The 23,197-nt window shown below is 40.2% G+C and overlaps 2 protein-coding genes across 2 annotated transcripts; one reads left to right on the top strand and one right to left on the bottom strand.

The window, feature by feature from the left end:
* Nucleotides 1–10,370: 10,370 nt before the first annotated feature.
* On the top strand, nucleotides 10,371–23,066 carry LOC113086213 (ribosome biogenesis protein BRX1 homolog). Its single transcript, XM_026255362.1, has 11 exons — nucleotides 10,371–10,429; nucleotides 17,195–17,432; nucleotides 20,186–20,297; nucleotides 20,391–20,434; nucleotides 20,504–20,574; nucleotides 20,667–20,716; nucleotides 21,016–21,089; nucleotides 21,177–21,227; nucleotides 21,514–21,615; nucleotides 21,688–21,816; nucleotides 22,417–23,066. Exons 2-11 carry the CDS (start codon nucleotides 17,211–17,213, stop codon nucleotides 22,669–22,671), a joined length of 1,110 nt encoding a protein of 369 aa, XP_026111147.1. The 5' UTR covers nucleotides 10,371–10,429; nucleotides 17,195–17,210; the 3' UTR covers nucleotides 22,672–23,066.
* On the bottom strand, nucleotides 12,577–15,642 carry LOC113086214 (tyrosine-protein kinase JAK2-like). Its single transcript, XM_026255363.1, has 3 exons — nucleotides 15,448–15,642; nucleotides 13,043–13,193; nucleotides 12,577–12,962 (listed from the first exon to the last, which is right to left on the bottom strand). The coding sequence occupies exons 1-3, from the start codon at nucleotides 15,541–15,543 to the stop codon at nucleotides 12,703–12,705; spliced, it is 507 nt and encodes a 168-aa protein (XP_026111148.1). The 5' UTR covers nucleotides 15,544–15,642; the 3' UTR covers nucleotides 12,577–12,702.
* Nucleotides 23,067–23,197: the final 131 nt, after the last annotated feature.

The raw sequence follows: 23,197 nt of genomic DNA, 5'->3' as shown, positions 1-23,197 counted from the left end.
CTAATCTTGGTGAAAACACCTAATAAACATGCAGTGCGAGTCACTGACAGTGCTCCTGTGTGTGTGCTCTGGTCAGCAGGTGGCGCAGTGGTGTGTGTGTGTGTGTGTATGAGTGTGAGTGTGTGCGTGTGTGTGTGTGTGTGTGTGTGTGTAACATACTAGTGCACTAAACAGTACACATTCAGACTACAGCAGAAACGGTTTGTGTCCAGTTGAACAGATATGACCAGAATCAGCTCAGTGTTTAACAGAGAAACTCACTGATGATTTCTGAGATATTATATTATATCTGTCAAACCAAGAACACATCCATTCTTCATATTAGATTGGATTTCACTTCAGTTTCTTTTCAGGTTAAAAAGGAACAGAATTCTAATAGCTCTAAAATTAAACTATCAGTGCCCATTAATCATAAACATGATATTGGTGTTTATACATTTGAACTCTACTCAAAGACTCTTTTGGAAGATTTTGTGTTTCATACGCAGTGTTTGGAAGTAACTAGTTACATGTAGCTTAATTACATAAATTAATTACATAATAAACGTAACTGAGAAAACGTGTGTAATTAAAGTACAGTTATGAAAATGTTACAATCTGTACAAATAGGGTTACATCTGAATAGTTTTTTCACAAACATCCACATACAGATTTCATTGATTTCTTACATAAACTGCTCTAGAATATGAGACAGAAGTGTTTCAGGAGTTTAGGACACAGAAAATAACACATGCTTATTCAATAACTGTTCTATTTAGATCTTTATGTATATTCTTTATTTCCAAGGCGTTGTTAGATGCCAGTGTTTCCAGTCATAGCTATGCAAATGTTTTATTAAAAAATAACTACAAATATCATAACTACAAAACATTTTGTTGTTGAGGTTTAACACTTGTATTTAACCTCAGATTGATCTCAAAGTAAATAGAGGTGCTAAATGTGGATTTGTGTTGGCTGTGCTTTAAAATTCAATTATTGTAATCTTAGTTCAAATGATGAACGATTCTGAAAGTTACTGTAAGGTTAGGGTTTACACGTTTGGGAATCATCAACAGTTGAAAACCTTACAAATTTAGAAAAGTAATCAAATGTAAACAGATACAGTACTTTTAATAAAGTGATTGAAACAGTTACAGTACTTTTTTAAATATGATAACTATTTCCAATGTCCAAAGTGCCCTTCCCAGCACTGTTCATGTGTTATATTTCTGGAAAGGATGGGTTTCCTTCATGGAGCAGAACTTCCAGAATCAGCAGGAGTTTGTGTCTGAGATTCGTCTGTGTCGTCTGTGAGTAATCACACGTCCATCCCTACGTGTCCAGAGTGAGGTGTGATGGTGAAGACATGATCAGAGTGACTCCTGGCTGCTGTTTCGACATGTTTCCGCTGGTCTCCTGTTTGCCGAGAGCCACCAGTGGTTTATTGCAGTCACGTCCTGCACGAAATGCTCTTCTTCTGATGGATCTCAGCCCGTGAGGCAGTCATCATCAGTGACGTTATGAAGAGAAGAATCTCCACTCGCTGACATATTATGAACAATTCAGAAGAATATGGTTGTATTTGTCCCTTGCCCTGATGTACAGCGCACAGATATCAGTGGATTAAGCTCTGATGAGGAACATGAGTCACACACTCAGCTCCGCTCACTTCTCCAGTTCAGATCTAGTCTTGGTTAGGTTGGACATCAGTTCAATTTGATCAACTCGGTTCTTATTGATTCCCAATTTGGATTCCAATGTGGTAAACAAAATCAAGTCAGATATTTAGATATATTTCTGTCCAGCCAGTCGTGGTCCAGAGATGCTGTCAGGCCTCTGAGGCTGATTCTGGTGTTTCTCTGTGAATCTGTGCTCGTTTCTTGCTCTGGCTTCGGTCAGTGCAGGTATTTCTGACCCACTGGTGTATTCAGACACTCATTAATACTCGTTATCACCCACAATCTCATAAACGTCCTAAAGCTCCTCCAGCACTTCCAGGAATGTGTGGTCATCTTTCTAAATATTGTTGTTTCTCATGCGACATCATATTTACTCTTCTTTTTTTGAGGAAAATGAAAAATCATGATCTTGTGCTTCAGAAATGCCCGAGGTCACATCATGTTGCTCCAGATTCACACTCTTTCTCTTCTTTAGGAGATGATCAGCAGAAGTCTGATATATACTTCACGTCTGCTGACGTCATCTGATGTTTTCCAGAGCAACAGATCCAAACTGCGTTCTTCTGCACTGCACTGAAACCTTTTTCACAACTTTTGTTTCAGTTGTACTGATGGATCTGAATGTAATGGTTATATAACACTAAATAAAGTGATCGGGATGCTGTGTGTGTTTTCACGAGCTTCAGTTCATTTTTGATGTGCACACATGTAGAACGTTTCCTGCTGTTTGCACATAATAACCATTCACCTACACGGTTTCTTTATTTGTTTAGAACAGCAGAATTACTATTTAAAGTGAGCGTATACAAAAATTTGAATATCATGGAAAAGTTCTTTATTTTTTGCCATTTCATTCAAAAAAGCAAAGTTTCTTATATTCTGGATTCAAACTGAAATATTTATGAATGACTGCTTCAGGCGATCAGTCTGAGACACTGCTGAGGTGTTCCTGAAGCACAGGTTGTGTTCAGTCTGCTCATCAGGTCTTTCGTCTAGCTCACGGTTAACAATCTTCACCTTTCCTTGCAGGGAAAGGTCACTTCATCACCTCTGCGTCGCTCTCTGGTCCTTCTCAACGTCTCACCGAATCAACGTTTATCCTTGGATTGATAGAGCAGCGTCGTGAAGCATCTTTGACGCTCATCAGTGGAGCTTCTGCTTTAGTTTATTAATGAAGATGTTAGCCAGCGCTGGAACACACAGTTATGAACCTGGTTCTGGAGAGAGATTTTATCTGAGCAGAAGCGTTCATAAATATTCAGGCATTACATGTTCTGTGAAATGGAAATCACGGTGTGTTTATTAATCACTCATACTGGTGCTTTCTGTTTACTGTAGTGAAACGAGCTTCTCTTGGGATAAACACTGGACATTCAGATGCGTTTGAAATCTCGACGTCCATTCGAACCCGTTCTCTACTTTACGTGACACTAAATAATCAAATTGATCACTCAGCCGGACTTAATAATTATGTTATTAATAATTATGGTAAGACTTGAGTCTGACTATTTTCATAATCAGATTTCAAAAATATATTTATGCATGTGTTTAATTATGTCTCATTCACGTCTTATGAAATGTTCTGCAGATGGAGTTACTAAATATTTGCACACAAAAAAGCTCTTCTGATTGTTTGTCAGAAATAATAATTGTAAAAATAATTTGACATTATTATTATTATTATTACTGTGTTAGCAGGACAAACGTCAGTTTTTTCTCATTTACTCTGTTGACAGTGTCTCGTGGATTTCTCCGGTCTGTGCATGTGCTGAAGTTTGAAGTTTGGTTCTGAATACATATATGCACATGTATCATATGTAACATTCAGTGCTTTAAGTGGCCCAAAAAAGGTGCCGGTACTCTATTATAGCCAAATATATATATATATATATATATATATATATATATATATATATATATATATATATATATATATATATATATAATTTTTTTTTTATGACTCCCCTCATCCCCTGAGGTAACAACAACTATATTGAAGGGGTTTTATATACAGCATTCTACAGGCGACCTTAATAATAAATCCTTTTATTAGTTTGTGGATTTGCTTGAGCTAGAAAGAACTAGCTACTGAACATAAATAAAATGTGCAAAATGATTTTGAAAAAATACCCTTAGAAAGAGCTACTGCATTCAAACTGATTCAAATGATTCGAGATCCCCAAACTGACTCAAGTGATTCGCGATCCCGCTCCGAACTCCCGAACTGATTCAAATGATTCGCGATCCCGCTACGAACTCCCAAACTGACTCAAATGATTCGCGATCCCCAAACTGACTCAAATGATTCGCGATCCCCAAACTGACTCAAATGATTCGCGATCCCGCTCCGAACTCCCGAACTGATTCAAATGATTCGCGATCCCGCTACGAACTCCCAAACTGACTCAAATGATTCGCGATCCCCAAACTGACTCAAATGATTCGCGAACCCGCTACGAACTCCCGAAATGACTCAAATGATTCGCGAACCCACTACGAACTCCCGAAATGACTCAAATGATTCGCGAACCCACTACGAACTCCCGAAATGACTCAAATGATTCGCGATCCCGCTCTGAACACGCTCCATACTCCGAACTAGGAAGAATTAGAAAGCGTGCATTGTGAGGGGCGTTCTGAAAAGCCGCAGCACAGGCAAAGGATTAAAACCTCTATTAAAGCAGATGTCCAAATACCGGTACGCTAAAAGCACGTTCTGGGCGCACGGAGAGGTGGCGGTACGCTCAAGAGCTATATTTGGAAGTGGCGGTACTGAGTACAGGTGCGTACCGGCCCACTTAAAGCACTGGTAACATTTATGTAATGCACATGTAATATGATATGTGAATCTGAATGAAACATTTAGGGTTTATATAAACAGACGTTTCTTAATCCGAAATCAGACCGGAATCATTCTGCTTGAAAGAAACCAGGCGCTAGCTCTTTCAGCTCAGATGAGATGAGACTATTAGCTTGATTAGCACTTCTCCAGCTGATTGGTTAAAGATTGTTAATACTTTTGTGTCAAGTGAAGTGATTTCCAAATGGAAATATGTGACTGGACCCTGGGGGTGGCTGGGTTATCCTTGACTTCTCGTTAACTAACTTTATTCCTGGTAATTTACATCATTTTGTACGCTAAACCTTTACATCGTCATCGTCATTAAAACACCCGGCGGGTGTGAAATCAGGAAACCTGTAATCTGTCACAGCACGTCTGCTTCTGGCTTTTAATAATCATAATTAACGCTTCTTCAAGAATCTCCATGAAAAGTCGTGTCAGAGAACTTCCTCTTGCAGACAGGAAGTGGCTTTCAAAACTGACCTGGAGACAAAACATGGAAATGTGAGATGTTAACAGACCACATACATATGCAGTTATGTTAATGAGAGCTGCTGAATAATTAACTAAACGTGTACTCATTTGAATATTGTCTGTGACAGATAAGAGCTCTGCAGCCGGTCTCATGCTGCATCGTCAGGAAGAGCAAAACACCGTCACCTGTGTGTGTGTGTGTGTGTGTGTGTGTGTGTGTGTTACTGAGTATGTGTGTGTGTTACTGAGTGTGTGTGTGTGTGTGTTACTGAGTGTGTGTGTGTGTCTGTGTGTGTGTATGTGTGTGTTACTGAGTGTGTGTGTGTGTGTGTGTGTGTGTTACTGAGTGTGTGTGTGTCTGTGTGTGTGTATGTGTGTGTTACTGAGTATGTGTGTGTGTTACTGAGTGTGTGTGTGTGTGTGTGTGTGTGTGTGTGTGTTACTGAGTGTGTGTGTGTGTCTGTGTGTGTGTATGTGTGTGTTACTGAGTATGTGTGTGTGTTACTGAGTGTGTGTGTGTGTGTCCAACGTCCAAAGTCAAGCCAACTTTATGTCTGTTTTTTTTTTTTTTTACTTTTACTTTTCTCTTCGCTGGATTGGATTCATCCATCAAATTTTTTTTTTTTTTTTTGAGCAACTGGGATGGTGCCCCCTCTAGGAGATGGTGCCCTGGGGCGCTGTAAAGGGGGGGTAAACGATGACGATTCTCGGGGCCCATGACTAAGAGGGGGCCCAAAGAACCCCCCAATAAAATTGTGGTGCTAAAAAATAATATTTGATAGTAAAAATTATTAAGTTTAAATTATTCTATTTGCTGTTTCCTGGTGTCAAGAAAATTATTTGTTGAGGAAACACAAACGTCCGTGGGCCCCTCTCCCCCTCTCGATTATCATAAAATGGTTCAGTCCGCCCAAATTGTATTCCGTAACCAAGGCAACACAAACAGCCTGTCATTAGAAATCGAGTCCGCTAAGGACCCCGAGTGATCCCATTGGCTCAACGAACATTTAAAGGGTATTATTTTTTAGCCTCTGATTATTACAATACCTGCTAAATCGCGTTTTTATTTTTAATTTTCATATTAATTTTACATGAAGTATGTCAGTATGCCTATAATATTAATATAATTAAGTATAGTAAGAGAATAATGGTTGTTTGTGCACTGAAAGTGAATAAAAATACAGCTAGATAGTTAATATAGATAGTAATAATTGCTATATAGTTATTATGACTAACTCTGATAAAAATCCTCTGCCAGCTGTCCAAACTACTATCAGCTGTTTGTGAGGTTTCTGTGCATCTCTTGAAGATGATGTGGAGTTGTATTACTACTTGAGGTCTACAATGTCTCAAGAAAAGCTTTGCAGTCTTGCTATGCTTTCCATTTAGAGCGAGTTGGCTAGAGAGCTCGACTTCAAAAATTTGATTAATGATTTTGCAGCTGAAAAGGTCAGACATTGGATTTTTGTTTAGAAATGTTGAGCAAGTACAAGAGATTAGAAATGATGTGGAAAGACTAACTCAGACTCATCTATGTTATACCTTGGCGATTCTTTGATATAGTATATTATGCAAGTTCTGTTTAAATTATTAGAAATTTTATATGGTCATTTTGTTTTATGGTGGTGTTTTCTTGCTGAGATATTTTTTCACCACAGATTGTAATTCCTGTTTTTTTAAATTGAAGAGTTTTATTTAGAAATTTCAGTATCAGTGTTGAAGCAAATAAATATAAATACATTTCATTGTATTAAGAGTGCTCAGTGTTTCCGTTACATTTCAACTGTCATGTTAAAAATATTAGGTTAGGATAACTTTATTGTCCTTGCCATACAGTACTTTCATACAAATATAAATATATGTGAATACACTATATGACACGTACTATGTACAGTATATACATTATACAGTACTGTAGTAGTGCAGTATTACAGAAGACCAATTACAGGTGTGGACATGTGGAGTTCAATTGTCTGATTGACTTAAATATATGAGAATGATAGTCAAAATACCATAAAAGCGCATGATTTTATGTAAATTTATATGAAAAAACTCTCAGTTGTGTTGGGGGCCCTGTCAAGATTCTTTTCATGGGGCCCAAAATCCTTAGCAGCGCCCCTGATGGTGCCCTAGGCAGATTGAGTCAGTTCGGGAGTTCGGAGCGGGATCACGAATCAAGAAAGATTCGCGATCGTAAATTTTCAAATTGGCCATAACCTTTAATTCGTTGTTGCCTACTGGGGTGGCAGCAGGGGTGGCAAGGCTTTCTATGCCCCCCTGGTAGATCTGCCCCTGATTATAAGGATTTCATTCCGTGTTCTTTGGGTGCATTCACAGGATTATTGAAATGCTTCCCTAAATCTCCCTGTAACTGGTGTGTGGTGAGCGCACTGGAGCTGGTGTATCATCAGGGGGACACTGCACACTGCTGTCATAATGAATGTAAAATGATGTGTGTGTGTGAGAGGGTGTGTGTGTGTGTGTGTGTGTGTGTGAGAGAGAGAGAGAGAGAGAGAGAGAGCCTGTATAAAGTCTGTGTGAACTGATGGAGAATTCTCAGAAAGCAGCGGCTCGAGGAACTCGCAGTGTTTTCTCATAAGCTTGTGTTAATGATGTGTGTGAAGATGTGTGGCATGTTCTCGGCACTTCTGCTGGTGTGTGTGTGTGTGCGCGGGAGTGTGGATTTACAGAGAGATTTTGGAATGAAACTCTGCGGCCGGGAGTTCATCAGAGCTGTGATCTTCACCTGTGGAGGCTCCCGGTGGAGGAGGAGCACCTCTCAGCCCGGTACTGCTCGCCTTCATCACCATCATCACCTTTAGCATCATCATCACCTTCATCATCATCATCATCACCATCCTCACCTTTAGCATCATCACCATCATCATCACCTTCATCACTATCATCATTATATCACCATCATCACCTTCAGCATCATCACCTTCACCGTCATCATCATCACCTTTAGCATCATCATCTTCATCATCATCACCATCATCACCTTAACCATCATCATCATCACCTTCATCACTATCATCATCACAAACTTCACCATCATCACCTTCATCATCATCATTACCACCTTCACCATCATCTTCCTCACCTCACCATCATCATCATCACCACCTTCACACACCTTCACCATCATCATCACCATGCTCACCGTCACATCATCATCACCTTCATCATCATCATCATTATATCACCATCATCACCTTCAGCATCATCACCTTCACCGTCATCATCATCACCTTTACCATCATCATCTTCATCATCATTACCATCATCACCTTTTGCATCATCATCACCATCCTCACCTTAACCATCATCATCATCACCTTCATCACTATCATCATCACAAACTTCACCATCATCACCTTCATCATCATCATTACCACCTTCACCATCATCTTCCTCACCTTCACCTTAATCATGATCATCACCTTCATCATCATCATTGCCACTTTCACCATCATCATCCTCACCACCTTCACACACCTTCACCATCATCATCACCATGCTCACCGTCACATCATCATCACCTTCATCATCATCAGTTTGTAGTTACAGTCATCTTCCTACTGACCAGGGTTATTATAATCTTACAAAAACTAAAAAACTTTCTCTGAGATATATATATAAAAACATATATATAAATATTTTAAGCATATTTTATTTCAGCTAAGCAACATTTCTTTTTTGCATTCAGGAATTAGCTACTCATGTAACTATTTACAAGCTGTTTGATTAGAAAATCTCAATGTGAATATAATACATCACTTATTAAACAGATTAATCTCATATCATAAATGATATATGTTTGAATCCTCAAAATGAAGCATGATGGGAAGTGTGTTTGTGTGTCATAGGTCAGCTGCTGCTGGACAGAGATGAAGAGCTCAGTCTGTCTGTCTCAGATCTGATGTCCGTTCTGAGCGACCGTAAGAGAGACCCCGGCGACCGTAGGAGGCGGAACTTCTCCATGGGACTGGCGGGAATGTGCTGCCATCAGGGCTGCACCAAGAATGACATCGGCCTCCTGTGCTGAGACTCACTGATGATGATGATGATGATGAAGGACTGAACTGTTTGATTATCCCAGTGCTTCAGATGTGTTTATTTATTTCACATCTGTTCATATGACCACACTAATAAACATCAAATTGATTGCAACTTTCATATTACTGACTAATAATTTGTTCATAAACCCAAACAAATAAAGGCTGGTGTGAGTGATTTCCTCTGGTAAAACCTCCTCAAGTTACAGATGAATCAGTGAACCATTCTTCAGTGACTAGAGGTTCTGTATGTGCACTGATGAAGAACATTTAATCTTTCCATTAAAAGTGGAAAAAACATTCTTAAAGTGTTAAAATGTTCTTCCCACTAAAAAAAAAAAAAACAACTAAAAAAAAACAACACACAAATCCATTATCCTGACGTTTTAGATTGTCAGATTTTCCCTTCACAGTTTACTGTGCATGTGCACATCAATACTGCATCATTTTTGACGCTGAACAACGCTAATTAGTGTACTTGCATCAGTTCACCCAGAAATGAAACTTCTGTCATTAATTACTCCATGTCATCCCAAACCCGTGAGACCCTCGTTCATGTTCAGAACACACATGAAGATATTTCTGATCAAATCTGAGAGTTCTATGATAGCAACGACACTGAAATGTTCCCAGACCCAGAAACACAGCAAGAACATCTGTAAAATAGTTCATGTGTCATCAGTGGTTCAACTGAAGCTGTGAGAATACTAATTGTGTGCAAAGAAAACAATAATAACATAATTTGTATATGTGAGGATTTCCAGTCAGGATTTAGACCGTATCATAGTACTGAGACTGCTCTCCTTAGAGTTACAAATGACCTGCTCTTATCATCTGATCGTGGGTGTATCTCTCTATTAGTTTTATTGGATCTTAGTGCTGCGTTTGACACAATTGACCACAACATTCTTTTACATAGACTACAACACTTTGTTGGCATTAGTGGAAGTGCATTAGCATGGTTTAATTCGTACTAAAAACTGGATGACGAGTAATTTCTTACTGCTAAATTCTTAAAAAAAACAAAGGTGTTAATTGTAGGACCTAAAAACTTTGCATGTATTAACATAGAACACTGTCTAAGACTTGATGGCTGCTCTGTCAATTCTTCATCATCACTTAGGAACCTCTGTGTGGTATTTGATAGCAATGTGAATATGAAATTTTGCATGTAAAACAGTAAGATTTATCATGTAAATGTTTTCTTTGCTGTTTTCCAACATACCAAATTAATAATAATAATAAAAAAAAAATAAAAAAAAAACAATTGATAGCAATGTTCCGTTTCCGGTGCTGCTGGTCTGAATGACGTTAAGAAGCTTTTGAGTGTGGCGCAGCTGCACGTCGAGGATAACGTCATCAACGACCGCACACAGCCACGCCTGGAGTTTGAGAAGGTAAGATGCAGCCGCTGCACTTTTACGTTTACATTTAACAGACGCCTTCATCCAGAAGTTTATGTCCTTTTTTAACTTTTGTCACAGACTGGCCGCTATTAACGCATTCATTAATCACTAAATTCAAACCTGAGTAAATTCGCGCTTATTTTAGTCTGGCGCCAAACCCGACTCGCTTGCGGTTGCGGTTTATATATTTGTTTATTTAATAGACAAAAGTCAGACGTTTAAAAGCGCGTGAATACTAAATATACACCGATATATGAAAGCGCGAATAATCGAAACCTAAGAATCATGGCCAGCGTTTATTCACGTTTGTTAAACACAAATGAGTGCATTGTAGTTCAGTTAGTGTTCTAATTAATCTGACCTGGAACTGATGACGAGTTCCGTTCTCATTTAACTTCCGTTCATCTGTAGTTCGGTTTGAACATTAGAATTATCTAGAGATGACAAGAATCAGTTCAGTTCTCAAATCAGAATAAAATACACACACAGACAATAAATTAAACGTGTTATTATTTGCAAAATGTTTTTATTTACTTGGTTTTATAGAAAAAAGCAAACATTGCTTGCATGTCTTTGGAACATCTTTAATAACATTCAGTAATACCTCAAAAATATAAAGAATAATAAAAAATAATAATTGAGTGCGTTCACACTGATTGAGTTAAAGAGTCTGTAGCTGATTCTGTGTTTGAGATGAAGATGAAGATGATGTCATGGTGCTTCTCTGTTAGGCTGAAATCTGATCTATAATCTCTTTAAATAAAATGATTGTGATCAGGAGCATCTGATTGAGATCTTCTGGTGATAAACACAGCACAGACTTCATGATCTGGATTCATTATTACTGTACACACAAACCTGTCTTTTAAAGAGACTTCAGGCTAATGATCTCGGACTGAACACAGAAGGGTTTGATCTTCTGAGGGACGTTCAGCTCATCCTGGGTTTCCAAACCGTTCATGATATAATGAAGACAGAAAAACAACCCATCTGAAGATGAGCTCTTGTATGGTGGTCTGTAAAACCATTTGGGGAAATAACAGATTTTTGAACACTATTATTCTTACTTCTACTAATATAAACCGATCCAGCCTTGCTGAACTAACGTGATCACTAGCTACTTTTACCCATGTATACTGTCTTGTCATTGGATGATGTTCTCTCCACACATCAATTAAATCATAATCCCTAATAATATTCCTTAAAACACTAGCTGAAGGTGGACAAGGTTCCTCTCCATTCCTATCCACAGTAAAATCTAATGTGCAATTCCAATCACCACCTAAAACCAAAATTGTACTCTTATCAAAATCTTTTAAGCTTTCATTCACCTTCCTAAAGAACCTTATTCTGTCTGCACCATTATTTGGGGCATATATATTAATAAAAACAAAACTTAAACCCATTATCTCTACCTGAAGAGCTAAAGCCCTACCTTTTTCTATCTCACACGTAGACATAACAGTTATGTTTATATATTTTCCAAAAAGGATTGGAATACCTCCACTTAAATTAGTGCCATGACTAAAGAAAATATTTCCATCCCACCACATTCTCCAATCTATCTCATTTATCTGATCACTATGGGTTTCTTGTATAAAAGCAATATTAATGTTTTTTGTTTGTATATATTTAGATAGAACTGCCCTTTTATTTTTTTCCCTCCCTCCATTTATATTAATGGTTCCTATTTTTAAGCTCTCCATATAAAGAGGGGAAAAAAGGAAGAAAGAAAACTCATGCGCGAGGCAGAAACTATTTTTTCAAATCCAATTTGTTCACCAATCGCAACGAGTACATCTTCCACTGATGCATCGGCTACAGGCACACACCTTACTCCGTGACGGAGTGAAAGAGAGGAATCCCACCCACTGGGGTGAGCCTCCATTCTCACACCCCGCCACGAGGTCAAACAAACAAAAAATAAATACAAATAAAAATTAACAATAAACAAAGAAACTAGCAAAAATAACACAAACAAAATCAACAAAAGAAAAAAAACTAAACAAATTCCCAAGAAAAGAGGAAATCAGTTGCTCTTCTCACCCGTGAAAACCTCACGCACCCCTCATTCCCGACAGGCAAAGTGAGAGAGAGAGAGAGAGAGAGAGAGAGACTGTGTGAATGGTGTCTCAGGACCAGCATGCTCTGGGGCAGACACACTCCCTTGTATCTGACGATGTTCTCGTGCTGCAGCGAGCGCAGGATCTCGATCTCACGCTCGAAGTCTCGCAGGTGTTCGGCCGTGCTGTGCTGCAGCTTCTTCACCGCCACCACTTCACCCGTGTTGTCCTGCAGCGGGTCGTAGCGGCACTTCTCCACGCTGCCGAAGTTCCCCTGCAGACACACACAGACGGAGTGATGTCAGGAACACTGACACTGAGTGATGAAGAGTGATGAAGACTCAGGAAGATCAGGTGTCTGGCCTCAAACTGAGTGGGTTCCTGACTCTCGAACGCTCCGACGAGACCCAGAGCCCGATGCCTGCTGGGAACCGTGTCGCTCTCCACCAGCAGCTCGTAGTCTGGCGCACACACACACACACACACAGCGTCACGCAGGGTTATCACAGTGTTTGTGCTCGGTGCGTGTGGCGAGCGTCACCTGGTGTGAAGAGGCTGTTGAGGTCTCGGATGATGGCTCTGAACGAGGGTCTCAGCAGCGGCTCGTACTCCATGCAGCTGTTGATCACGCTGGCCAGCTCTGTCCACTTCGGAGCTGGGAGCTGGTGCTTGTCTTCGTAGAACAGCAGCTTCTGCACGACACACGAGAGCATCAGTTAGAGTGTACTCACACTGCCAGAGTGCGTTTGACCACCAAAGCGGTTCGTTTGACTAGTGTGAGTGCTCCGAATCGTGCCCGGGCGCTGCTCGATTGGCCGGCCCTAACCCGCTTGGAAGAGGTGGGCCAGGGCACGGTTCAGTTGGACTCGGGCGCGGTTCGCATGCAGTGTGAGCGCTAACCGTGCCGGAGCACGGAAAAGGACGCTTTGCATCACGGTTTTGCGACGCTCCAAAACCAACATGGCAGGGAAAGGGTCGCTTTGGTCTACGGCAGAGGTGCAAAACGCATAAAAAAAACTAAAAACTGCAAAGTCCTTGCTGCACTTCAGTGGGTGCATGTGTGGGTGTCTGAGTGTGTGGTTGTGTGTGTGTGTGTGTGTTTGAGTGTGGTTGTGTGGGTGTGTGTGTGTGTGTGTGTGTGTGTGTGTGAGTGAGTGTGAGGCTGTGTGAGAGTGTGTGTGAGTGTGTGTGTGTGTGTGTGTGTGTGTGTGGTTGCATGTGTGTGTGTGTGGTTGCATGTGTGTGTGTGTGTGTGTGCGTGTGTGTGTGTGTGTGTGTGAGTGTGTGTGTGTGGTTGCGAGTGTGTGTGTGTGTGTTTGTTGTTGCGTGTGTGTGCGAGTGTGTATGTGTGTGTGGTTGTGGTTGTGGTTGTGTGTGTGTGTGTGTGTGTGTGTGTGTGTGTGTTTGAGTGTGTGTGTGTGTGTGTGAGTGAGTGAGTGTGAGGCTGTGTGAGAGTGTGTGTGAGTGTGTGTATGTGTGTGTGTGGTTGCATGTGTGTGTGTGTGTGAGTGAGTGTGAGGCTGTGTGTGTGTGTGTGTGTGAGTGAGTGCGATGAGTGTTTGTTTGAATGTGTGTGTGGTTGCATGTGTGTGAGTGTGTTGTGTGTGTGTGTGTGTGAGTGAGTGTGTGTGTGTGCGAGAGTGTGTGTGTGTGTGTGTGTTTGTGACTGAGTGCGAGGCTGTGTGTGTGTGTGTAAGAGTGTGTGTGAGTGTGTGTGTGTGAGTGTGTCTGTGTGTTTGTGAGTGAGTGCAAGGCTGTGTGTGTGTGTGTGTGTGTGAGAGTGTGTGTGGTCGCGTGTGTGAGTGAGTGTGTGTGTGTGTGGTTGCGTGTGTGTGTGTCTGTGTGTCTGTGTGTTTGTGAGTGAGTGCGAGGCTGTGTGTGTGTGTGTGTGTGTGTGTGTGGGCATGTTTTTGTGTCATATCAGGACACAACTCTGTATAATGACATGGGTATGACACAGGTATTACAAGGAGAGGGTGACTTATGAGCACATAACCCATGTCCCCATTTTTCAAAACACTTATAAATCATACAGAATGAGTTTTTTTGAGAAAGTAAAAATGCAGAAAGTTTCCTGTGAGGGTTAGGGTTAGGTGTAGGGTTGGTGAAGGGACATAGAATATACAGTTTCTACAGAATAAAAACCATTACACCTATGGGATGAACACACTTTACACACAAACAAACGTGTGTGTGTGTGTGTGTGTGTGTGTGTGTGTGTGTGTGATTGACAGTCACTGTTCTCTTGGGTTTTTCCTGAAACGTTAATGACATGTTTCCATTACAGCTGCAGTTAAACTGACCCAGACAGGATCTGTCCTCGTTCACAAACGCAGCTGGTTTCTGATCGCTCTGATGTGTGTGTGAAAGTCATTTACTGATTTGATATGATTCACTAATGCATGTTATTATACAGAGAAACACCAGAGAAGATCTAATAACTTAGGTTAATACACTAAAACATATTCTTTAGTACTTCTTAAGATAAACGTAAGATCATCTAAGTGTACTCAACTGTGCTGTTTTGGGACACCATTAATATGAACTAAATATAAAAATAAATATATCTATTAATCACCACGTGTAGCACACTTGAGTGTATTAAAGATGGTTTAAGTGGAGACTAAACACATGTTTAAATACAGAGATAGTATGCAAAAGTGCATTTTAGTTCATAATTATAGTGTCCCAAAACAGCACAGTCAAGTTCACTTAGATGAAGCAAGTAATCGCTTTGGATAAAAGCATCTGCTAAATGCATAAATGCAATTTTAATTAACATTTTTATCAATTTAAATTTTTTAAATGTAATTTAATTTAAATTTAGATGATCTTCTGTTTATCTTAAGAAGTACTAAAGAATCATCTTTAGTGTATTAATTACACAATTATTAAGCAAAAACAGAGCACTTTAATTATATTATGGAAGTGCACATTTTATTTCTCCTGTGATGAATGAAAGAGTAAATCCTGTGTTTCCCAGCGGAGTCGGATCTCTGGCGTCTCACTCTGATGTTTCTGTTCGCTTGCGGTTCTGCTCATGACAAGATGACAGAAGATGACAAACGTCTCCAGAAGGCACACGGACGGAAGAACACCGCAGCAGTGTTATCTGCAGAAGAACACTTATCACACAGCGCTCATGAAGAACAAGCCTAACTCCAGAAACACTTCTGAGCTCCACCTGCTCTTCACGTCCACAGACCCCCATCAGATGATCCAGGAGTCCGGCTGAGACCCGAGAAGAGCCGCCTGATCTCCATCTTCACATCTCCAGACCGCTTCAGTTCCTCTGACTCCGGTGCTGTGTTCACACTGAAGCAGAACTCTGCTGCTGTCACTTTAAGACACTCCTGTCCTGTCAAACTCGAACCACACACACGTGTGAAGCTGCAAACTTCCAGCGGTCAGAAACTTCACAACAAACCCTGATCATATAAGAAACGGGCCACATGTGTGATGATGAGGGGAAACCACCCGATTCAGAGCGAAACAGAAACAGGATTTTCCTGTGAGTGGATCTTTAAGGACAAGCGCACAAAGTCCTCAGACAGCAACATCAACAAAACACGAACCGAACCTCTCTAACTCATTATCTCGCGGGTCTGGGTTCGTTTGTCTGTGTTAGTGACTCCGCTGATTCTGTTGTCATGGAGACCGAACCGAAGCTGCGGAGCGGCGAAAGAACCGAAGCTCATCCGGATCCAGAGGTGCTACAGACCCAGCTGCGATCAGCCGTCTCAGCTCAGCTGCCGCGGGAGCGCGCACGCACGCAGTTGCGTCGGTGGACGGGGCTTCCACGTCAACGTCATCGCATATTAATGACTTAAAGGGATCGTTCACCCAAAATTAAAATTGTATGTTTATCTGCTCACCGCCATGGCATCCAAGATGTAGTTGATTTTGTTGTCTTCAGTAGAACACAAACTGATATATTTAACTGATATATTTAAAATATTTAACTCAAACTGTTGCAGTCTGTTAGTCATATAATGCAAGTGGATGGGAATCATGGCTAAAACATACAATAAACCTAAAAAAATATATATACACACAAACAAACCCAAATTATCATCTAATTTCCACTAACTAGTTGGTTATTAGCATGAATATTACTGTGATATTAAAAGCACTCATTAATGCCTTATTCTACTAGATTTAATTCTGAATCATTAATCCTAGCCTACTCTTAAACTTAATAACTACTTTACTGAGCATTAATAAGCAATAATTAGGAGTACGGAGGCAAAATATATAGTTAATAATTAGTTAATAGTGGGAATTAGACCCTTATCTAATTTATGCATTTATTTATGAATTATTTGAAAGAATTAAAAGAACCGTTTCATGTCTATCCTTGTATCAGGTTTAAATAGGATTTAAAGAGTAATTAGTCATTTAGGGTTAGGGTACAGTAATCTAATTACACGGACGAAGGCCTGGTTGGGCTGGTGGTGTGTCTTTAATAAATAGCCCTGTCTTATAATTAAAGGCTTTTCACTTGGCTTGCTTTCGAGTGGATGTGGATTTTATTATTATTATTATTATTTATTTATTTTTGCAATGGGATTCCCTTTCTCTTTTTAGTCTAATTACACTATTTAAAGGTGCAATTAACTATTAATTAATTACTTTTGAAGAAATTTTAAGAAATGTATCGCTCTCACGGTACTTTGATGATCGTTTTGCGCAGAGCCGACGCTTGTCTGATGAGCACGTTTCCGCTTCCGGTGACGTGTGAGAGAAAGATGGCTGCGCGGGGAAAGAAACGTGCGGCGGAGCGAGCGGCAGAAAACAAGACGAAACGAGCGAAATTAAACGGGAACAAAACGCCACAAACCGAGAAAAACCCGAAGACCGTGACGTTTACCCCGGAGAATGAAGAAGAAGCGAATAAAAACATCATCAGCGTCCCGCCGCCCGTCAGCTCGGTAACACACACACACACACCACGCGCAGTTTAACACGCGGCTCACTCCTGTAACATTCTGGCTTCAAAAGTGTTGGAAAATAAGTTAACGTTACATGATTTTTATGTTTATGCATTGTACCAAATTAGTGAGATGTCTAACTATTAGGAATGGATATTGGTCAAGCTCGAGGGCTCAAAATAATAATTATGGCTAGATTGTTCAGACACTGGCCATGGAAATATTCCACCCTGTTCAGGACATATAGATAGATATCACAACGTGTTAATAATGTAAATGTTAAACAATAATGAGCTATTCTTGGATAGTATATGTCCCTTATGCAATCTTATTTTTTATTTTATTTTAAAAACAATAACAAAACAATTATTGATGAATAGAATATGTCTTAATTATTAAGAATGGGTACTTTTTTGTGTAAATAATACCACATTTTGCTCCAAAACATATATATGCCGTTAGTGTTCCTCACCTTACAAAATAAGACAAAAGTATATAAAACATTTAATGTTGCTGTGAAATTATTAAAAATGACTTGTCTAACAGGGTGGATCACCAGTGGACAAGCTTTCCGTCATTGTCCTGCATGGTTTCCCATCTGTAATGTGTGGAACTGCGCCTATATGATATTGTTTCAAAACAATACCCCAAAAATTTTTATAAATAATAATCCAGATTTCCTTTGGGGGAGGGACACAGAAAATAGCTATGTGGTTCCTTATCACGATCAGTCATAGTGACAAAACAATTATCTGTTCAGATGGCTAGAGACATAATTACAAATTAGAGAGGACAGACATAATTAATTATATATATATATATATGTATGTGTATATATATATTTTATTAAAAATAAAGATGTTATAAATCATTTGGATTAACTAGATTTAACAAACAAGACACAAAAACCATCACAAGGAACAGTAATGGACAGTGATGACATTTTTAGTTTTTTATTATGTATTAAATATTTCCACGGTCAGCCTAGTGGATGTGTTTTTTATTTTTATTTTTTATACCTGCAAGATCAAGTTCTGTCCTAGTGACCTGGGAGTTTAAGGATTCTGCAAAGTAACTAATATATATATATATATATATATGTATTTGCTATATACACTAAATACTATTTATTCTATTAGAATTCCACAGGGTGGAATATTTTGTGCTAAGTTTGAGTAAACAACATTTAGCTAGCTAACCTTCTACAGATTAACAGAACTTTTATAACTATGTCAGATTTGGTTTTACATTTTTTTGATAGGACGAACATTCTCCATAATATAGCCGAACAGGGTGGAACTTTAAGGGCGGGGCAAGCAGGATAACATTTCCAAAACTAAAAACAAAGTTAGGAGTGAGAGTTGAAGCTTACCTCAGTTTGTACAGTTGAATTCCAGGCAAGACAGTATGTACTAACAGTGTGGAATATGACTTCAGGGACACAGTAATTGAAGAAACTGTAAACAAAAATAAAATCTAATGGTTTATATTTAGGATTGGAGGCAGTTTTGCCTAGTCTATAACATAAGACATATTTTGAGTTTTTTTTATCATTTAAAGGGTTAGTTCACCCATATAGCAAATCTATGTCATTAATAACTCACCCTCATGTCGTTCCAAACCCGTGAGATCTCCGTTCATCTTCTGAACACAGTTTAAGATATTTTAGATTTAGTCCGAGAGCTCTCAGTCCCTCCATTGAAGCTGTGTGTACGGTCTACTGTCCATGTCCAGAAAGGTAAGAAAAACATCATCAAAGTAGTCCATGTGACATCAGAGGGTCAGGTAGAATATTCTGAAGCATCGAAAATACATTTTGGTCCAAAAACGACGACTTTATTCAGCATCGTCTTCTCTTCTGTGTCTGTGTGAGAGAGAGTTCAAATCAAAGCAGTTTGTGATATCCGGTTCATGAACGAACCATTCAGTTCACCAAATCGATGATACTGCGCATGTGTGATTTAGCGTGAAGCAGACCGACACACAGAGCGTCTGAACTGAACTGACTCTTTTGGTGATTGATTCTGAACTGATTCTGTGCTAGTGTTATGAGCGCAGGCCGAAGGCTTGAATCAAGGGCAATCATCGCAAATGACGCCATTACGTTGAGCGTAAAAGAACCGGTGAACCATTTTCTTCAACCGGTTTATTGAATCGAACTGTCCGAAAGAACTACTGGTGATCCGAACACCGATGCGACCGGTTCTTCACTCGTGAACGAGTCAGTCTGTTGTTCGTTATCTGGCTCGGCTCGGTGTTCATCTTCAGTTCTCTCTTCACAGCAGTTCAGTCAGTCACTGTTTGAGTAAATGAATTACTCCGGGATATTGGTTTGTTTGAACTCAGAGGGAGTGTCAGACACATTAAACAAGTTAACAGGTTAAGTCATTTGTGGATTAATGCGTATTGGAGACGCGAACCGTTTAAAACTATTCAGTTCGATTTGGTGAACTGAATGATTCGTTCGTGAACCGGATATCACAAACTAAATCTAAAATATCTTAAACTGTGTTCTGATGATGAACAGAGGTCTCATGGGTTTGAAACTACATGAGGGTAAGTTATTAATTACATAAATTTGCTATCTGGGTGAACTAACCCTTTAATCCACACACACACACACGCGCGTGTTAAATTACACGGAACGTCCACACACACGTGTTAAACTGCACTGAACGTCTACATGCACACGCGGTAAACTTTGTATTCGTGTAAACCAGTGTCATATGTATAAACGTATTCATGTTCTTCAGGGCAAATGGACGAATAAGGAGCGAGTGTTGGTGTTTTCTTCTCGCGGGATCAGCTTCAGGACGAGGCACCTGATGATGGATCTACGGACCATGATGCCTCACAGCAAAGCTGGTAAAACCTCCTCAGACTAACCAGCACTAACCAGCTAAACCAGCACTAACCAGACAATCAGTCAAATATCACTCTCACTGTGTTTTCTTCCAGACACCAAGATGGACAGGAAAGACAAGCTCTTTGTGGTGAACGAGGTACTAGAGATCTGTAGTCATTAGTGATTAGTGTTTTAGTGTCGGATTCTAACGGCTGCTGTGTTTCAGGTGTGTGAGATCAAAAACTGCAATAAATGCATCTTCTTTGAAGCCAAGAAGAAACAGGATCTTTATATGTGGTGAGCAACATGTCAGTTAGAATTTAGAAATAATAAAAATAAGAAGAACCTCATGAGATCTCAGTCCGTCTTCATCTGCTCTTCTCTTACAGGATCTCAAACGTTCCTCACGGACCTTCAGCCAAGTTCCTCGTACAGAACGGTGCGATTTCTTTCACTCAGACAATATTTAGACAAGATATTGTCATCTGTGCCTTTTATATTAATAATGATTAAATATTCACTGTAGTCAGCTAATGTTGTGTGAATCAAACGGTTGTCATTTATTCATCTGTTGTTCAATGGTCTGAATGAAACTGTTATCTGGACCTGTAGTGTGTCTGTGATGATCACAGCTTGCTGCATGATGGATGCAGATGTGTGTGTTAATGAGGAGAAAGTCTCCAGTTCTGAATGATTCACACTGAACTCGTTTCAATCTAACGATGATTGTGTTTGTAGTTCACACTCTCGCTGAGCTGAAAATGACCGGAAACTGTCTGAAAGGCTCCAGACCGCTCCTGTCCTTCGACCCGGTGAGTGAAACATGCTAACAGAGCACACGCGTGTGCGGATGATGATGATGATGAAGGTGATGGTGATGTTTGTCTGTCATTTCATAGAAATTTGACCAGGAGCCGCACTACGCGCTGCTGAAGGAGCTCTTCACTCAGGTTTATTTCTTCACTAATTCCTCTGTTTTCGTCTCGGTCCACGCTGCAGAAGGACATCACAGCTTATAGAAGTCTAATATATTCTCAGCTCTGTGTTTGATCCTCGTTCATTACTAAAGCACTGCTGCTGAGAAACAGATTTACAGAAACACTGATTGTTCATCTCAAGCACTGATGCTGTGAATCTGTCTAGTTGTCCTTGCGTGTTTAATTTCCTCTAGACTGTGTTTTCTCACGACTCATAATATCTGAACACGATTTGACGGATCGAGTGTGGTTCTTGCAGACCTTCTCGACGCCTCGCTATCATCCGAAGAGTCAGCCGTTTGTGGACCATGTTCTGACCTTCACCATCGCTGACCACAGGATCTGGTTCAGGAACTATCAGGTGAGCAGTGCCAGCGTTCAGCCGTCTGTGTGCGCCACAGTTCCTCAATAACTCTGTGCTTGTCGTCCGCAGATCATCGAAGAAGACGCGTCTCTGGTGGAGATCGGCCCACGATTCGTCTTGAATCTGATCAAGATCTTCCAGGGCAGCTTCGGTGGACCCACGCTGTTCGAGAACCCTCACTTCCAGTCTCCCAACACGGTGAGACTCGTCCTCAAACTAGCGCTGGGACATGTTTCACATTTTATATTTCATTTGAATTGAATGTTTTGCCACAATTTAATTTTTTTTAAATCAAGGAATCCCAATTTTAATGAGAAATATCACCAAACGTTAGAATTAGACCGTGACAGTATGTCATTGATAACAGTAAAGATTGATTAGTTGAGTGACGCTCTCGTATCACCAGACTCGAAGGAAAGCACTTCTAACTTGAGCGCAGTGTTTGTAGAATAGTTTCATAAGAGACATGTTTACACAGAACATGCAAAGCAGAAGCAGTGTGAGTGAATAACACACACCTGTGAAGGACTGCAGTGTGTGTGTGTGTGTCTGATCGATCATGTGTGCATCACGGTGACACTCACAGCTGCTGTCTTACACAACATTAATAGTTCATAAGTCTGCTGCTTTTTCTTTATTCTCTTTAGATCTTCTTAAGCATCTTCCTCGTTATTTCTGAACATATGTATAAGACAAGTCTGTACAAGATGTCTCTTTAACGAGATGTGTCTATGTATCAGTCAAAGGTTGTGAATAAGTGTAGATGAGCGTCTGGTGTTGTGTGTGGTGTGTGTCCAGCATCGGCGCCTGATCCGACAGGCCACAGCGGCCCGACACAAGGAGCGTCAGCTGGTGAAGCAGATCCTGAAGGAGAAGCGCTCCGAGGAGCAGGAGGTGCTGGCGAAGGACGTGACAGACGAGGTGTTCCAGACTCCAGCCGAGCCCAGAGATCCTGAGGTCCAGCTACAGCCTCCAGAACCACACAAGAAGAAGACGCTGCGCCTCACCGAGCTGAAGAAGAGGACGCTGATGAAGCGCAAAGGCCTGCGATAAACCTGCTGTACTCCCTGAACATCTCTGTGATCGTCACGCAGGCTTGCATCGATGGTCTACTGATCTCAGATCACCGCTTCTGAAACACTTAACATGGCTCACTGCTTTCACACTGTGTTTCTAAATGACCAAGCTACAGACAAACTTGAGTTAGGTCTGTTTTAATGCATTCACACTGAACACATTATTAAAAACGCTGTGTTATTCTGGACTCATCTGCTTGTGTGTACATCGCATACTTTATTAATAATGTGTTTGAGCTTGGTCTTTTAAAAACACTGTTTAAAAGCAGTAAGCCACGTTAAGTGTTTCAGAAGTTTTTTTTACATCTTTGTGTTTCTGATTGTTTTGTAAACAATGCATTGTTAATAAAACTTTTAATCAATGTTCAAACATGTTGATTTTAATTTACTTCATAGAAAATACACATCAGTGATGAGCAGGACTGCGTTTTCCTCGTCGTTCTTAACCTGAATCTTATCATTAATAAGAGTTTCCAGAGATGTTCTTAGTTTAGTTTATCTTC

This window comes from Carassius auratus, unplaced genomic scaffold, assembly GCF_003368295.1.
Source record: "Carassius auratus strain Wakin unplaced genomic scaffold, ASM336829v1 scaf_tig00042958, whole genome shotgun sequence".
Taxonomy (NCBI): Eukaryota; Metazoa; Chordata; class Actinopteri; order Cypriniformes; family Cyprinidae; genus Carassius; species Carassius auratus.
This window is presented reverse-complemented; position numbering and strand designations above follow the sequence as displayed.

Bases quoted from the DNA above. Each gene is read 5' to 3' on its own strand.
- LOC113086214 (XM_026255363.1), bottom strand. From the start codon at position 15,543: ATGAGCAGAACCGCAAGCGAACAGAAACATCAGAGTGAGACGCCAGAG. The intron at 13,194-15,447 runs GAGAAATAAAAT...TGTGTCGTGCAG, and splicing joins TACTCTTTCATTCATCACAG to AAGCTGCTGTTCTACGAAGA. The intron at 12,963-13,042 runs GTGACGCTCGCC...TGTGTGCGCCAG, and splicing joins CAACAGCCTCTTCACACCAG to ACTACGAGCTGCTGGTGGAG.
- LOC113086213 (XM_026255362.1), top strand. From the start codon at position 17,211: ATGAGCACGTTTCCGCTTCCGGTGACGTGTGAGAGAAAGATGGCTGCG. The intron at 20,717-21,015 runs GTGCGATTTCTT...TTGTGTTTGTAG, and splicing joins CAAGTTCCTCGTACAGAACG to TTCACACTCTCGCTGAGCTG. The intron at 21,817-22,416 runs GTGAGACTCGTC...GTGTGTGTCCAG, and splicing joins ACTTCCAGTCTCCCAACACG to CATCGGCGCCTGATCCGACA.